The sequence below is a fragment of the Mus caroli genome, unplaced genomic scaffold (assembly GCF_978045245.1).
Source record: "Mus caroli unplaced genomic scaffold, Mus_caroli_1 scaffold_7, whole genome shotgun sequence".
Taxonomy (NCBI): Eukaryota; Metazoa; Chordata; class Mammalia; order Rodentia; family Muridae; genus Mus; species Mus caroli.
The window spans coordinates 141,209,496-141,227,461 of NW_028227262.1; the positions used below are offsets into that span (position 1 = coordinate 141,209,496).

At 39.8% G+C, this 17,966-nt stretch overlaps 2 protein-coding genes across 2 annotated transcripts in view; one reads left to right on the forward strand and one right to left on the reverse strand.

Annotated features, from left to right (window-relative positions):
* The window catches only part of Col28a1 (collagen type XXVIII alpha 1 chain), a 215,723-nt gene that overhangs the window by 43,083 nt on the left and 154,674 nt on the right, over positions 1-17,966 (forward strand). The gene's annotated exons all lie outside the window — the stretch shown is intronic.
* LOC147004031 (isopentenyl-diphosphate Delta-isomerase 1) lies at positions 15,812-17,818 on the reverse strand. The gene has a single exon (XM_085840822.1). The coding sequence runs from the start codon at positions 17,767-17,769 to the stop codon at positions 17,086-17,088; it is 684 nt and encodes a 227-aa protein (XP_085696948.1). The 5' UTR covers positions 17,770-17,818; the 3' UTR covers positions 15,812-17,085.

The following is a 17,966-nucleotide window of genomic DNA, read 5'->3' on the forward strand; positions in this document are numbered from 1 at the left end:
CGCATTTTCCCATGATATGCTATTTACCCTCCTTCAGAAAAAAAAAAAAATGCTTAATTTGACCTGAGACCAACATGTTTCTCATAGACAACATAGAAACTGCACCTAAGTCCTCTTACAGTCCATTTTGTCTTTGAGAAACAGTTTGCTGGAAGGGTATTTCTGCTTGTTTGTAATGTTCATGTGAAGTCATAGGAAAGAAAAAATGAAATCGCTTGGAAAAAAGAAGCCATTCTAACTGTATTTTCAAGCACTGCCTCTCTAATAGACCAAAACAGAAACTCTATACTTAAAACATTCACAAAGATTCCGTGAGAGTTTCTAGATGGGGCCTGTCTTTGGCTTTGCGTTTATGAATGGTCTCTCTCATGAACGACAATCACTGTTTGTTGTTCTGGGGTTGGATTTTCTTCATCAAAGGTCCCCTCACCCCAGAAAAGGTGGCCAAAGAACAAAAAGGAAAAAATAGCACATGCTAAATCAGGAAAAATGTGCCCCTGGCCCACTTTCACTAATCACTGATGCCATTAATACTTTCCACATGGAAACTAACTCCTGTTCTGCCCTGACTGCCCTTGTTGCCTTAGCAACAAAATACAGATATTTTTCAAAAGGAAGCCTTGGTTCAGAGACCTCTCGGGCTCTCCCACTCACAAGGATAATAGTTCTCAAAAGAACATCCCGACAATCTTTTACATTATTAGAAGTATAATTATGGAAGTGCCCAAGAAGCCTTCTTTTGGGACCAAACTGAACTTGTAATGCAAGAGAGACTTGAGCCCTATCAATCCAGAACCACAGACTTTTTCACAAGGCTGCTGTGGTTGGCCCAGGCTGTAACCACAGCCTGCTACCAACAGGCACCTCTGCTAGCTAGTTAGAATGGGTTAAGATTGGGAAGCCTTACAAATTTGTTCAGTAATAACTCTCAACCAACTAGCACAGTGGGTGATACAAAACTAAACAGGCTGTTCTTGCCAAATCTTGAGACTTTTCTAAGGTTATTTTCAATGGACATTTCTTCCTCAAATCTCACGCACATCTGTTCTTTCTAAAACTCTGCCTGAGGTGAAGGACTGCATTGTGGAATGTGTAGGAAGCTGCCTGTGACACCCACAGCAGAGCTCTGGAGGTCAGAGCCAGAAGAGGTGCTGACGACCCTGGTACCTTTCCCCCTCCCAACCCTCCCCCCAAAAAAGTACCACATGGCATTCCTCAAACTATTTACACTTTACTACTAGTACTCTATGCCATTCACTTCATCTTCAGATGCAACTGTCCTGCATATCCCACTTGGCACAGAATCGTCTCTATATTTGGATATCCACAAATATCTAGTACATTTGCAATGTTTCCCAAAGGATTTTTTCTTTAGGGTTTTCTTCTTGCTCTTTACCTTTCAAGTATAAGAAATACTAAGTACTCTTTTTTTTTTTTTTTTTTTTTTTGAGACAGGGTTTCTCTGTATAGCCCTGGCTGTCCTGGAACTCACTTTGTAGACCAGGCTGGCCTCTGCCTCCCGAGTGCTGGGATTAAAGGCGTGCGCCACCACGCCCGGCTAATACTAAGTACTCTTACATAAGAAATTTTGTCTTTACGTTCAGGTTAGCTTCTGAGATGCTAAGAAATCAGGAATGGACAGTGAGAGCAGTGCAGGGAATTGAGTGACAGTCTGAAATAGACAAGGATATTATTCTTCTAATATTATAAATGGTCCAGGGTAGTGTAGTATATATTAAAGTGTTCTTCATGCTTGGACAGTCTCCTCAAAGTCCTAAGAGGACATGACATGTCTGACTTAGAGTCTTATGTTTTCTATAATATTTTAATATTTTTACTGAAGACACAGTAGTTTTAAAAATAAGTTAACTTTGGTTATTACTGAACACTTCACTTGGCTCAGAATTAGCTTAGTATCTCTAGGTTAACCTCGTAAACATGGCTAATATTTACAGTTGTGAAATACTATAATAAAAAATGTAAAGAATTTTAGATTTTTCCTCAATCAAAAGTGGTGTGTAGATTTATTTTAAGGTCTTGAACAACTCATTGATTTCAACTACCTACCAACTATGGTTTGTAACATAATGTATAAAGTCATAACTTGGTGTGTGGTAAAGCTTATGTAGTGTCTGCAATTCCTAGTGAAAATAATCAAAAGGGTTTTAGGAGTCACAATTCTCTAAGCACATTGGTGGTATTTTGGCCTTTACAGAAAGTAGTTTTAACACAGCACTTGAACATACTAGTTTCAGCATTGCGCTTCTTGGCTCTCAGAGGGCTGATCAATCTGAACAAGGTTGTGATGTGTGGAGGAAGAAGCTCTTTGTCATACTGGCTAGACCCCCCAGAGATCCCAGGGACTGGACTACCAACCAAAGAGTACACATAGAGGGACCATGGCTCCAGCCACATGTGTGGCAGAGGATGGATGACCTTGTTGGACATAAGTGGGAGGAGAGGCGCTTGGTCCTGAGGGGGTTCTAGGCCCCAGTGTAGGGGAATGTGGGAGTAGATGTGGGGGGGGAGTACCCTCATAGAGACAGGGTTAGGGGTGATGGGATGGAGATTCTGAAGGAGAGACCAGGAAATGGAATAATATTTGAAATGTAAATAAAAAAATCCAAAAAAGAAAAAAATATATGTTGAATGAAGAGTATTGGCCAAACTTTGTGACTCTTTTGCCTTCAGTGATGCAGAAGTCTAAATGTTGCTTCTGCTCCAAGCCTAATTGAAGGGGAAGAATAGCAATTCAGCAATTCCTGATGTGGAAAGAGCTTTGACTTGCATGAACATCTGCTCACAAGGACTTTAAGAAAGCTTAATAATTCATCTGAAATGAGCCAACTGACAGTGACAACTTGAAAGAGTTCTTAGGTAATGTAGAACTTCAGCCAATGACTTCAGGCCATATAATTTTCAGGCTTATATCTCTTGATCTATGGTTCTATTTGCTGAGGTATACTGTGTATGTATATGTGCATGTGTGTCTACATAGTTAGAGCCTGTCAACACAGAAGCTCTCATGAGCCAAAGAACCAAAACTTCCCAATATTTCCCAGGATATTTCTAAGTGTAACACATACTTCTAGTTAGATTGGTTACTAAGTGGAAGAGACTCAGTCTTATGCACACAGGAATGCTGTAGTTTTTATAATTACAACAGTGTCATTACTTCAAGTACATTGCAATAGCAACTTTGTAGCAAGAAGTTAAGTTCATGCTCCCCCCCCCCTTTTTTTTTACCCACCCACTCCTGCCTCCCCACCCTGGCATTTCCCTGCACTGGGACATCCAGACTTCACAGGACCAAGGGCCTCTCCTCCCACTGATGCCCTACAAGGCCATCCTCTGCTACATATGCAGCTGGAGCCATGCGTCCCTCCATGTTCACTCATTGGTTGGTGGTTTAGTCCCTGGGAGCTCTGAGGGGTCTGGTTGGTTGGTATTGGTCTTCCTATGGGGTTGCAAACCCCTTAAGCTCCTTTAATCCTTTCTCTAACTCCTCCATTAGGGACCCCATGTTCAGTCCAGTGGCTGGCTGTGAGCATCTGACTCTGTATTTGTCAGGCTTTGGCAGAGCCTCTCAGGAGACAGCCATATCAGGCTCCTTTCAGCAAGTACTTGTTGGCATCCATAATAGTGTCTGGGTTAGGTGACTGTATATGGGATGGATGTCTAGGTGGGGCAGTCTCTGGATGGCCTTTTCTTCAGTCTCTGCTCCATACTTTGTCTCTGTATTTCCTGCCATGAGTATTTTACTCCCCCTTATAAGAAGGACTGAAGAATTCACACTTTGGTCTTCTTTCCTCTTGAGCTTCATGTGGTCTGTGAACTGTATCTTGGGTATTCCAAGCTTTTGGGCTAAATATCCACTTATCAGTGAGTGCATATCATGTGTGTTCTTTTGTGACTGGGTTATCTCACTCAGGATGACATTTTCTAGTTCCATCCATTGATTAGGAATTTCATGAAGTCATTGTTTTTAATAACTGAGTAGTACTCCATTGTGTAAATGTACCACATCTTTCTGTATCCATTCCTCTGTTGAGGGACATCTGGGTTCTTTCTAGCTTCTGGCTATTATAAATAAGGCTGCTATGAACGTAGTGGAGCATGTTCCTTATTACATGTTGGAGTTATCTTCTGGGTATATGCCCAGGAGTGGTATAGCTGGGTTCTCTACGTTCAATTTTCTGAGGAACCACCAGACTGATTTCCAGAGTGGTTGTACAAGCTTGCAATTCCACCAACAATGGAGGAGTGTTTCTCTTTCTCCACATCCTCCCCAGCATCTGCTGTTACCTAAGTTTTTGTTCTTAACCATTCTCACTGTTATAAGGTGGAATCTTAGTGTTATTTTTGAATTGAATTGCCCTGATGACTAAGGATGTTGAACATTTCTTTAGGTACTTCTTGGCCATTTGATACTCCTCAGTTGAGAATTCAATGTTTAGCTCTGTTCTCCATTTTTAATAGGGTTATTTGATTTTCTGAAGTCCAGTTCTTTATATATATAAATTAGATATTAGTCCTCTATTTGATGTAGGGTTGGTAAAGATCTTTTCCCAATTTGCTGCTTGCTGTTTTGTCCTATTGACAGTGTCCTTTGCCTTACAGAACATTTGCAATTTTATGATGCCCCATTTGTCTATTGCTGATCTTAGAGTGTGTAAGGATAAGACATCTTATTAAGATTGTAAAGTATACATAGTCTAATATAACATGAACCAATATGGAAAATTCATCATAATTCAACATAGTAGCAATGCTATTTAACAGCTGCTATTATTTATATTTCAATTTTTACAAATAATTTTAGTGAATCCTGTACAAAGCAAACAATATCTCCCCTTTCTAGCCTTTCCACAAATTGGTGGGTTTGTTGCCACAGGGGCAGAAGATGTCCAACTGGGATATTACAGCAACTTACTTTGTGCAGAAGAATCCAAGACTGTCCCTTAGAGGCACAGTTCTAAAACTCTCTCCTGAATGGTTTCTAACAGCCTTAGTGAAAGGGACACACAGTTCTCTAGCTTTTGTTGTGTGTGAGAGGGGCATAGTTTTGTGACCAGATAGCCCTTATATGAACTGTAGTTTCTACTTGACCACCACAATCAAGCACTGACTGCTACAGTTGCTGAAATATAGTAATACTGTGAATTACTTGCAGTTTTCCTTAGCTGTTGGTTTTTAATAAAATGTTTTCTTGGAAAAACACAAATTGGTCAATGTGTGGACTGTGGTTGAGTAGATGGCATTTTAAATAGAAAATTGAAATAATGATGGTTCCGCAGTCAATACAGTTTGAGTTTATATGTAAAATTACAATATATAATCACAATATTGCGAACTGTAATTTACACAAATTTTATCACTGATGCAGTGATATGTTTATGTTGTAGATTTTATGTACATGAAATAAAAGGTGAACTCATTTGTATAAGTTCTCTTTCCTCTTGGCTTACACCTTACCATGTTTGTCTTGTCTTCCCTTTATAGATCTTTAATTGCAAATATAACTCTGACATTTGTACTTTTCACACTGTTACAAAAATCAAATGAGTTTTAAAATTCTTTAAAACTTAAAAGTATATGACTTTATGAGCCATTTGGATACGGTAGTTAAGGGCGCCATTTTGGAAGCTGGACTGTGAGGTTGACAGCAGTGTTAGGTTTTATTAGCTTAGCAATTTGGCTTGCTAATTTTCTTCCCTGTGACTCTGTTTTGTCATCCATGTTCTGGATTAATAAAAAATGTGAGGACTAGATGAATGAATATATGCAAAACATTCCACATAGCATCTGTCCCAGAGTGGATCCCAGATGTGCTAGCAAGTTTCACCAAGCAACTGACCCTTTGCCTGTCTTTCTCACAGCACCACAGGTCAAGTCTATACCACTATTTTTTCCTCAAAGTATTTATCACACAAAACTTCTTCTTGAACAAGAGAAATGAGGACCTCCAATGGAGAACAATTCAAATAAAGATGATGAATCTTGACTTCCCTGTGTCCTCCTTTCTACTTGGCCTTTCTCAACTTATCCTCTAAGTCTCTGCAGAGACCTTTTACTGGGTTTCAGTTAAGGATGTAGCCTGACCACATTTGAACCATTTTATTCGCGGTTATCCCTTTCCATTTTGAAAGCATGAGAACATTTGTCATAGACTCATTTAGTTAGTGTCAATTCCATCTCAGAAATGACTCAAAGAAGTTGTCAAGCCATCTTTGCAATAGTGAAAAGGGCCCAAGAGATGGTTAAATTGTTCATAACTGTATTGCGTTTTGATGAACTGGGCAGAACTTTCATTGTTTGTTATCTTAGAGGAAGAAAGGAGGGCTTGCTTTGCTTGAGTCACTTAGGTATGTAAGTGTTGGGTTTTCTTCAGCTGAACTTTCTTAAAAATATAAGCTTAGGCTCATTATACTTTTAGCTGGAAAAAACCTGTTAATTTTATCTGGGTGAATTTGAAGGAGAAACTATAGAATAGTCACTTAGCATTTTTATGAAATAACAATCTATGTATGTAAACCAGTTAAGTAGCTCCAAAGGAGAATTCCCAGACCCATAGCTTCTCTAAGATCTGACCAGGAATGCATGCAGTATCAGCTCCCTTCCTGATCCCCAGTAAATGTCTGATGCTTGGGAGGTTGCATGAATAATGGTAATTAGCTAAGCACTGAGTAATCAAAGGGGAACAAAATCACAGATATCCTCTTCTCAGACTTAATAATGGGGGATTTGGCTCTCACTAACACACTAAAAATACAGGATTGCATAAGAGAATAGTGCTCTCAATATTGCAGTGAATTTCATCTGATCAGATAATTCTCCCTTAAGCATGAGGCTTAAAATATGGTCTGAAGGTTACATAATAAGAGGATCCAGAAGCACACCCAAGGAAGAAAGGGCAGTGTGGTCTAAGACCTTATGGCTGAAAGGAATAGGTTATGCACAAGGAACTGAATGAAGGCCATTGCTATTAGAATAAAGAAGTGATTATGACAGGAGCAAAGAGGCCGCAGTGCCACTCTCTGGAGCATCTTGTGTGGAGCATCCTGTTTTACCATCATGACAAAAGAAAAGGCCTCAAAACACTTTTTCAGAATGAAATTAAAATGACATTTTTCTGGTCGCAATGGAGGAATCAAATTGGAGGGTCCCAGAATTATGACTTCTAAGGATGCTGTTGTTAGCTTTAATCCCAGCACTTGGGAGGCAGAGGCAGGCGGATTTCTGAGTTCAAGGCCAGCCTGGTCTACAAAGTGAGTTCGAGGAAAGCCAGGGCTATACAGAGAAACCCTGTCATGAAAATCCAAAAAAAAAAAAAAAAAAAAAGAGGATACTGTTGTTGTTTGAACAAGCAATATTAACCTTGTGTGCATAATAGAGATGGATGAATTCAGGACAGATTTTAGAATCATGCTGACAGTTGTCTATATTTATTTTATTTGAAGGAAGACTGCCTTCTGAGTTCTGGTTTGACACAAGAGAGATAGACTGTGAAGATATTACATAGATTGGAAACACCAGAGGATAGCCAGGTATAGAAGAGAAATGACCTTAGTAGGTCTTTAGAAATGGCTTAGTTTCCCTAACTTCTGTGAAGATGTTTTTGGTAGGTTTCTGTTGGTAGGCTACGGTTGGTACTGTCCATGGTTCTGAATCAAGGCTCTGGCCTTTCTAATCTCTCCAAAACTCATAGCCATGTGAGGTTCTTGAGCACTTGAAATATGTTTTATACTGTTGAAGTTTTTTAAGCTTAAGGTACACATGACCTTTGTGATGGTTTGTATATCCTTGGACCAGGGAGTGGCACCATCTGAAGGTGTGGCCTTGTTGGAATAGGTGTGACCTGGTTGGAATGGGTGTGTCACTGTGGGTGTGGGTATAAGATCCTCACCCTAGTTGCCTGGAAGTCAGTCTTCCACTAGCAGCCTTTGGATGAAGACATAGAACTCTCAGCTCCTCCTGCGCCATGCCTGCCTGGATACTGCCATGCTCCCACCTTGATGATAATGGACTGAACCTCTGAACCTGTAAGCCAGCCCCAATTAAATGTTGTTTTTTTATAAGACTTGCCTTGGTCATAGTGTCTGTTCACAGCAGTAAAACCCTAACTAATACAGAGTTGGTACCAGGAGTGGGGTATTGCTGTGATAGGCCTGACCATGCTTTTATTTGAAAGAATGTGGATTTTGGGACTTTGGATTTGGAAAGCAGTGGAATGCTTTAAATGGGGCTTAATGGGTCATCCTAGTAGGAATATGGAAGATTTTGTTGCTGGGAGTAATTTGAACTGTGTTGACCTGGCCCAAGAGATTTCAAAGGAGAAGAATTTCAGAATGTGGCATAAAGACTGGTTTTGTGGTATTTTGGTGAAGAATGTGGCTACTTTTTGCCCTTGTCTGAAAAGTTTGCCTGATGCTAAGGTGAAGAGACTTGGATTAATTGCATTGACAAAAGAAGTTTCAAAAAAGCCCAGCAGAGACTTTGTTCTCTGGTTAAGTCTTATGAAGAGAAGTTTGAACAAGCCTAGCAAGCTTAGAAAGGAAAAATATAAAATATATGGTTTGAGTATTAAAGGAGTACCAGGAAGTGAAATGGAGCAAAATCTTGTGTTCTAGGAGATAAAGATTAAGGGAGTGGGACCTTGGGGCAAGATCCTACCCAGCTAAATTAGATCCAGGCATGGTGGTACACACCTTTAATCCCATGAGACAAGCATGCTGATCTCTACATTCAGGGTAATCTACAGAGCAAGAACCAGGATAGCCAAGCTTAGGCAATGAAGGATTTAGAAAACATAAAGCTAGTGATAATGTAATAATACAAGGGGATCATATTCTAGTTCCTGTAAGCAGCAGAACTCGGCAGCTTCAGCCATTGTGCCTCTGGCTCTAGAGTTAAGAATGGAAGGAACTACTGGGAAAATTGATGCTGGTTAGCTGGAGCTAAGGAATTAGCGGTGATTAAGAAGAGACCAGCATCGTTGAGGTGAAATCTTCTGGAAATTGTTTTCTGGGAGCACAAAGAAGCTGTGTTCCACAGATAGATAAGGTTGTAGCTCATGCTGTGGCTGGACTTGATAATGTGTAAGAGTCACTCAGGTGGTACTGCTTGTGAAGGAATGAAGGGATCATGGAGAGAAGCTGAGGCTTAGCACTGTGAGAGGCCAGGGAAGCCCACTGGAGAAGGTGAAGCCTCAGCTGTAGTTGATGGCCCAGGATTGAAGGGGTCATGCAAAGGATTTGAGGCTTGGCACCCTGAAGAGAGCCTATGAGAGGCTATTGGTGAAGCCTAGTTGGAGTGGAACACCCCAGTGTATTGGAGATGTCAGTACCATGGGATGATCACCAAGAACAGCAGCCGTAATGGAGTGGATCAACCTGAGCATAGAGTGCTACAGAGGACAGAGATGGAGAAGTGATGCCAGCCCTTAGGAGGAGTCCAAAAGATCAAGTGGAATCCCAGACACTGAAAGAAGAAGCTGTAACATTGAACTTGCCTTGGAGACTCAAAGATGTTAAAGATGCCAGAGCCATGGGACACATGCTGAGGAAAGCTGCTAACAGGGAGTGGAACCAGCCCAGGAGGAAGCAGTTTGTTGCAGTCAAAAAAGATGAAAAAGGAGTGGAGATCTGAAGACCACTTTGACATCAGCCATGGAGATGCAGAGTTTGAGTTTGCCCAGCTGGTTTCCTGCCTTGCTTTGGGGATTACAGTTAATTAAGTTGAATGAATCTCAGAAGAGACCTTGAACTTTGGACTTTTAACATTGTTGCAACTGCTATAGACTATGAGGACTTTGAAAGTTGCACTAAATGCATTTTGCATTATGCTATGTTTAAGTATGGTCCCCATAGACTCATGTTTTTGAACAAGTCTATGGGGACCAGGGAGTGGAATGTGATGGTTTGTATATCCTTGGACCAGGGAGTGGCACCATCTGAAGGTGTGGCCTTGTTGGAATAGGTGTGACCTGGTTGGAATGGGTGTGTCACTGTGGGTGTGGGTATAAGATCCTCACCCTAGTTGCCTGGAAGTCAGTCTTCCACTAGCAGCCTTTGGATGAAGACATAGAACTCTCAGCTCCTCCTGCGCCATGCCTGCCTGGATACTGCCATGCTCCCACCTTGATGATAATGGACTGAACCTCTGAACCTGTAAGCCAGCCCCAATTAAATGTTGTTTTTTTATAAGACTTGCCTTGGTCATAGTGTCTGTTCACAGCAGTAAAACCCTAACTAATACAACCTTCAAAAATATCACTGAGATAATGAAAAACATAATCACTAATATTTTAAAGGATTGATGACGTTAAAATAATATTCCAGTTAATAAGTAGAGCTATTATAAATTATAATTAATCAGTTTCTACTTGCCTCTTTAATTTAGCTGCTAGAAGTTTTAAAATTATATCTGGGGCTTGCTGTATAATTTCTACTGGGCACTTGTGTTCTTTTTTTTTTATTTAATTTTTAATATTTTTATTACATATTTTCCTCAATTACATTTCCAATGCTATCCCAAAAGCCCCCCATAGCGCCCCCCACTTCCCTACCCACCCATTCCCATTCTTTTGGCCCTGGCATTCCCCTATATTGGGGCATATAAAGTTTGCAAGTCCAATGGGCCTCTCTTTCCATTGATGGCCGACTAGGCCATCTTTCGATACATATGCAGCTAGAGACAAGAGCTCCGGGGTTCTGGTTAGTACATCTTGTTGTTCCAACAATAGGGTTGCAGATCCCTTTAGCTCCTTGGGTACTTTCTCTAGCTTCTCCATTGGGAGCCCTGTGATACATCCAATAGCTGACTGTGAACATCCACTTCTGTGTTTGCTAGGCCCCGGCATCGTCTCACAAGAGACAGCTATCTTTGGGTCCTTTCAGCAAAATCTTGCTAGTGTATGCAATGGTGTCAGCGTTTAGAAGCTGCTTATGGGATGGATCCCTGGATACAGCAGTCTCTAAATGGTCCATCCTTTCATCACAGCTATGAACTTTGTCTCTGTAACTCCTTCCCTGGGTGTTTTGTTCCCAATTCTAAGAAGGGGCACAGTGTCCACACTTTGGTCTTCATTCTTCTTGAGTTTCATGCATTTAGCAAATTGTATCTTATATCTTGGGTATCCTAAGTTTTGGGCTAATATCCACTTATCAGTGAATACATATTGTGTGAGTTCTTTTGTGATTGTGTTACTTCACTCAAGATGATGCCCTCCAGGTCCATCCATTTGGCTAGGAATTTCATAAATTCATTCTTTTTAATAGCTGAGTAGTACTCCATTGTGTAAATGTACCATAATTTCTGTATCCATTCCTCTGTTGAGGGACATCTGGGTTCTTTCCAGCTTCTGGCTATTATAAATAGGGCTGCTATGAACATAGTGGAGCATGTGTCCTTTTTACCGGTTGGGACATCTTCTGGATATATGCCCAGGAGAGGTATTGCTGGATCCTCCGGTAGTACTATGTCCAATTTTCTGAGGAACCGCCAGACTGATTTCCAGAGTGGTTGTACAAGCTTGCAATCCCACCAACAATGGAGGAGTGTTCCTCTTTCTCCACATCCTCGCCAGCATCTGCTGTCACCTGAATTTTTGATCTTAGCCATTCTGACTGGTGTGAGGTGGAATCTCAGGGTTGTTTTGATTTGCATTTCCCTGATGATTAAGGATGTTGAACATTTTTTCAGGTGCTTCTCTGCCATTCGGTATTCCTCAGGTGAGAATTCTTTGTTCAGTTCTGAGCCCCATTTTTTAATGGGGTTATTTGACTTTCTGGAGTCCACCTTCTTGAGTTCTTTATATATATTGGATATTAGTCCCTTATCTGATTTAGGATAGGTGAAGATCCTTTCCCAATCTGTTGGTGGTTTTTTTGTCTTATTGATGGTGTCTTTAGCCTTGCAGAAGCTTTGCAGTTTCATGAGGTCCCACTTGTCAATTCTCGATCTTACAGCACAGGCCATTACTGTTCTATTCAGGAATTTTTCCCCTGTGCCCATATCTTCAAGGCTTTTCCCCACTTTCTCCTCTATAAGTTTCAGTGTCTCTGGTTTTATGTGAAGTTCCTTGATCCACTTAGACTTGACCTTAGTACAAGGAGATAGGAATGGATCGATTCGCATTCTTCTACATGTTAACAACCAGTTGTGCCAGCACCATTTGTTGAAAATGCTGTCTTTCTTCCACTGGATGTTTTTAGCTCCCTTGTCGAAGATCAAGTGACCATAGGTGTGTGGGTTCATTTCTGGGTCTTCAATTCTATTCCATTGGTCTATTTGTCTGTCACTATACCAGTACCATGCAGTTTTTATCACAATTGCTCTGTAGTAGAGCTTTAGGTCCGGTATGGTGATTCCACCAGAGGTTCTTTTATCCTTGAGAAGAGTTTTTGCTATCCTAGGTTTTTTGTTATTCCAGATGAATTTGCAGATTGCACTTTCTAATTCGTTGAAGAATTGATTTGGAATTTTGATGGGGATTGCATTGAATCTGTAGATTGCTTTTGGCAAGATAGCCATTTTTACAATGTTGATCCTGCCAATCCATGAGCATGGGAGATCTTCCCATCTTCTGAGATCTTCTATAATTTCTTTCTTCAGAGACTTGAAGTTTTTATTATACAGATCTTTCACTTCCTTAGTTAGAGTCACGCCAAGATATTTTATATTATTTGTGACTATTGAGAAGGGTGTTGTTTCCCTAATTTCTTACTCAGCCTGTTTATTCTTTGTGTAGAGAAAGGCCATTGATTTGTTTGAGTTAATTTTATATGCAGCTACTTCACCGAAGCTGTTTATCAGGCTTAGGAGTTCTCTGGTGGAATTTTTAGGGTCACTTATATATATACTATCATATCATCTGCAAAGAGTGATATTTTGACTTCATCTTTTCCAATTTGTATCCCTTTGATCTCCTTTTGTTGTCGAATTGCTCTGGCTAGGACTTCAAGTACAATGTTGAATAGGTATGGAGAAAGTGGACAGCCTTGTCTAGTCCCTGATTTTAGAGGGATTGCTTCAAGCTTCTCACCATTTACTTTGATGTTGGCTACTGGTTTGCTGTAGATTGCTTTTATCATGTTTAGGTATGGGCCTTGAATTCCTGATCTTTCCAAGACTTTTATCATGAATGGGTGTTGGATCTTGTCAAATGCTTTTTCCACATCTAACGAGATGACCATGTGGTTTTTGTCTTTGAGTTTGTTTATATACTGGATTACGTTGATGGATTTCCGTATATTGAACCATCCCTGCATCCCTGGGATGAAACCTACTTGGTCAGGATGGATGATTGTTTTGATGTGTTCTTGGATTCGGTTAGCACGAACTTTATTGAGGATTTTTGCATCAATATTCATAAGGGATATTGGTCTGAAGTTTTCTATCTTTGTTGGGTCTTTTTGTGGTTTAGGTATCAGAGTAATTGTGGCTTCATAGAATGAGTTGGGTAGAGTACCTTCTGTTTCTATTTTGTGGAATAGTTTGTGAAGAACTGGGATTAGATCTTCTTTGAAGGTCTGATAGAACTCTGCACTAAACCCATCTGGTCCTGGGCTTTTTTTAGTTGGGAGACTATTAATGACTGCTTCTATTTCTTTGGGGCATATAGAGCTGTTTAGATCATTAACCTGATCTTGATTCAACTTTGGTACCTGGTATCTGTCTAGGAACTTCTCCATTTCATCCAGGTTCTCCAGTTTTGTTGAGTATAGCCTTTGGTAGAAGGATCTGATGGTGTTTTGGATGTCTTCAGGATCTGTTGTTATGTCTCCTTTTTCATTTCTGATTTTGTTAATTAGGATGCTTTCTCTGTGCCCTCTAGTGAGTCTGGCTAAGGGTTTATCTATCTTGTTGATTTTCTCAAAGAACCAGCTCCTTGATTGGTTGATTCTTTGAATAGTTCTTCTTGTTTCCACTTGGTTGATTTCGCCCCTGAGTTTGATTATTTCCTGCCGTCTACTCCTCTTGGGTGAATTTGCTTCCTTTTGTTCTAGTGCTTTTAGGTATGTTGTCAAGCTGCTAATGTGTGCTCTCTCTAGTTTCCTTTTGGAGGCACTCAGAGCTATGAGTTTTCCTCTTAGAAATGCTTTCATTGTGTCCTATAAGTTTGGGTATGTTGTGGCTTCATTTTCATTGAACTCTAAAAAGTCCTTAATTTCTTTCTTTATTCCTTCCTTGACCAAGGTATCATTGAGAAGAGTGTTGTTCAGTTTCCACGTGAAGGTTGGCTTTCTATTATTTATTTTGTTATTGAAGATCAGCCTTAGTCCATGGTGATCTGATAGGATGCATGGGACAATTTCAATATTTTTGTATCTGTTGAGGCCTGTTTTGTGACCAATTATGTGATCAATTTTGGAGAAGGTACCATGAGGTGCTGTGAAGAAGGTATATCCTTTTGTTTTAGGATAGAATGTTCTGTAGATATCTGCCAGATCCATTTGATTCATAATTTCTGTTAGTTTCTCTGTGTCCCTGTTTAGTTTCTGTTTCCATGATCTGTCCATTGGTGAAAGTGGTGTGTTGAAGTCTCCCACTATTATTGTATGAGGTGCAATGTGTGCTTTGAGATTTACTAAAGTTTCTTTAATGAATGTGGCTGCTTTGTATTTGGAGCATAGATATTCAGGATTGATAGTTCCTCTTGGAGGATTTTACCTTTGATGAGTATGAAGTGTCCCTCCCTGTCTTTTTTAATGACTTTGGGTTGGAAGTCAATCTTATCAGATATTAGAATGGCTACTCCAGCTTGTTTCTTCATACCATTTGCTTGGAAAATTGTTTTCCAGCCTTTCATTCTGAGGTAGTGTCTATCTTTTTCTCTGAGATGAGTTTCCTGTAAGCAGCAAAATGTTGGGTCTTGTTTGTGTAGCCAGTTTGTTAGTCTATGTCTTTTTATCGGGGAGTTGAGTCCATTGATATTAAGAGATATTAAGGAAAGTAATTGTTGTTTCCTGTTATTTTTGTTGTTAAAGTTGGCATTCTGTTCTTGTGGCTATCTTCTTTTAGGTTTGTTGAGGGATTACCTTCTTGTTGTTTCTAGGGCGTGGTTCCTGTCCTTGTATTGGTTTTTTTCTGTTATTATCCTTTGAAGGGCTGGATTCGTGGAGAGATAATGTGTGAATTTGGTTTTGTCGTGGAATACTTTGGTTTCTCCATCTATGTTAATTGAGAGTTTGGCTGGGTATAGTAGCCTGGGCTGGAATTTGTGTTCTTTTAGTGTCTGTACAACATCCGTCCAGGATCTTCTGGCTTTCATAGTCTCTGGTGAAAAATCTGGTGTAATTCTGATAGGCTTGCCTTTATATGTTACTTGGCCTTTTTCTTTTTTTTTTCTTTTTTTTTTTTTTTTAAATAATTTATTTTTAATTTTCAATAAATTCTTGTGACATAGTCATATCCCCAATGATAAATCAACTGTTCAGAATTAGCAAGAAATTAGGTTTATAAAATTTTTACAAGAAAAAATGTATCCATTATGCAGCATTTAAGAATAAAGGTGTCTAAAGAGCTCCAATGTGACACACCTGTGGCAAGTTTTAAAAGAACATGAATCAAAATACAGTATCAATATATGCCTATTCTATAACCTCAAAATCTTAATATATGCCTATTCTGTGACGTCAATCTAGTCACTGTATGTTTCCTCACCACTACTCCTTCCCACTTCCACCTCTAAATTAAGACCTGATCATAGAACAGCAAGCCCGTTACGGGACTCTTGATTATCACCCATTAAAATTCTGGTTGTTGCTGGCCATGTGGTACACTCTAATCCCAGTACCTGGGAGTCAGAGGAAGGTGGATCTCTGAGTTTTGAGGCTAGCCTAGTCTACAAATTGAGTTCTAGAATAGCCAGAGCTACACAGAGAAAGAAACACCCCTCCAAGACTCTTCCCTAGATTTTTCTTTTGTTGTTGTTGTTGTCTTAACAAAGGGGTGCTAATGCTACTAAATTATCTAACTCAAACCAGACCCCCTCCAACAAGAGTATCCAGTGCCCGCCATGGTAGAGTCAAAGGTTTTCCCAACTCTTTAGAGTAGAACTCACTCCCACCTTATGACTAACCATCTTTATCACTAGGACTGTAAGCAGATTTTGCTGCATAGCTAATCAGTTACCATTACTACCAAAAGTAACAGTTACCTTTAAGTAGAAAAATAGTAACTTCAGGATGGCTAAAGCACAAAATCAACTGAGAATGACAAAAACTAGTATACAGAACTGGCCTTTTAAATCTGTGGGTCAAACCTCCAGGGGCTCAAGCAACTATCTATTAATATTTGATCTGTACCGCACATGCAAACTTCTCCTTATCATAAAGCATAGTACAACAATCATTTACATGAGCATTTACGCTGTGTTTAGTGTCATGACCACGCCAGAGATGAGGTGAAGTGTAGTCAGTAATATGCAAATATAATACGTTCTATTGACTTGAGCATCCACAGTATTGGTTATACAGGGATTCCTGAGATTAACCATGCTGTATGAAGACCGAGAGAGCCATGTACTTTCCTCTGAACCTGCTCTGTCTGTTGCTATTGTTGTTACAATTATCTTTAGGATTAGGGACTCAACAGCCATGACATCATGCCTACAAGACAATCATGGTACACTCAGCCGTATCCTGAGCCCTGCCCATTTCACCTCTTAGTGCTGTTTTAAAGCAGCCAAGCAGTGTTTTCTGCTCAATTTTCTGATGTATGATAAAAATCTAAAGATATAGAAAACACTTGGCAATTAGCAAAGTGTTCTGAAAGTGTCTGTCAAAATGTAAAATATGAGTTCTAGTTATTTCCTCAATCTTGTCATAGCCAGGTATTTGGACAGGCTAAATTAAGTTTTACTTATGGCATAATTTTCCAATAACCTCTCCCAAATGTCTTTTACAGACATCAGTGCATATATATGGGATATATAATATAAAACTGTAAGCTAGTTGAGTTTTTCTTTTCTCAAAACAAATTCTGGTTGTAAAATACCTGTGCATCATACAAGAGGGCCCAACTTAAAACCAAACGAAACCATTCTTACCAGGTAGAAAAACTTTCAAATCATTTACACATTTACAATCTATGTATTTTCTCGTGGTCAACAAATGGGCTCAAATGGTTTAAGTTATCCCACCATTTGAAGAGGAAAGTATCTGCAATTATCTTAAACCACGGAGTTAACTTAATTTCACCACTGGCTGCCTTCTTCAAAAGTTCTCTGACTTCTTCCTTTGAGACATAGCAATAGCTCTTAATCTCGTTGGGATCTGGATTCAAGGTGACATTCTTCCTCAGAAACAGAATGTAATCAACTTCGTGTTCACCCCAGATACCATCCGATTGGGCCTTGTAGTAAATTCTTGTTAGATAATTCATTTCATTTAGATCAACCTCTTCCAAGGGTATTCCCAACTCGGCTTTTAAGCGCCGCTGTGCTGCTCGCTTCACACCAATGGCGTTGTTCTCTTCCAGCTCGCCTGGGTTACTTAATGGATGACTACAGCAACTATTGGTGAAGCAACCTGGAAAGGTAATTTTAGCATCTGATCTCTGCTGTAACAGGAGCTTATTTTCAGTATTAAACAAGAAGACACTAAAAGCTCGATGTATTAATCCTTTGTCGATGTTTTCATTAAGGTGACAATTTTTCTTGGTGTCAGCCCCAATTTTATTGTCATTTTCATCAATAAGAATGCACATCTCTGCTAGAAGCTGAACCTGTTTTTCATCAAGATGGCTGGTATTTATTTCAGGCATTGTGACAGAATGTCTGATCTGGCCTAGAACACAGAGATTCCGGCTGCAGGTGCTGGCCTTTTTCTCTTACTGCTTTTAGTATTCTATCTTTATTTAGAGCATTTGTTGTACTGATTATTATGTGTCGGGAGGTATTTCGTTTTTGGTCCAGTCTATTTGGAGTTCTGTAGGCTTCTTGTATGTTCATGGGCATCTCT

What these genes read in the sequence shown, in the direction of transcription:
- LOC147004031 (XM_085840822.1), bottom strand. Translation starts at nt 17,769, where the DNA reads ATGCCTGAAATAAATACCAGCCATCTTGATGAAAAACAGGTTCAGCTT.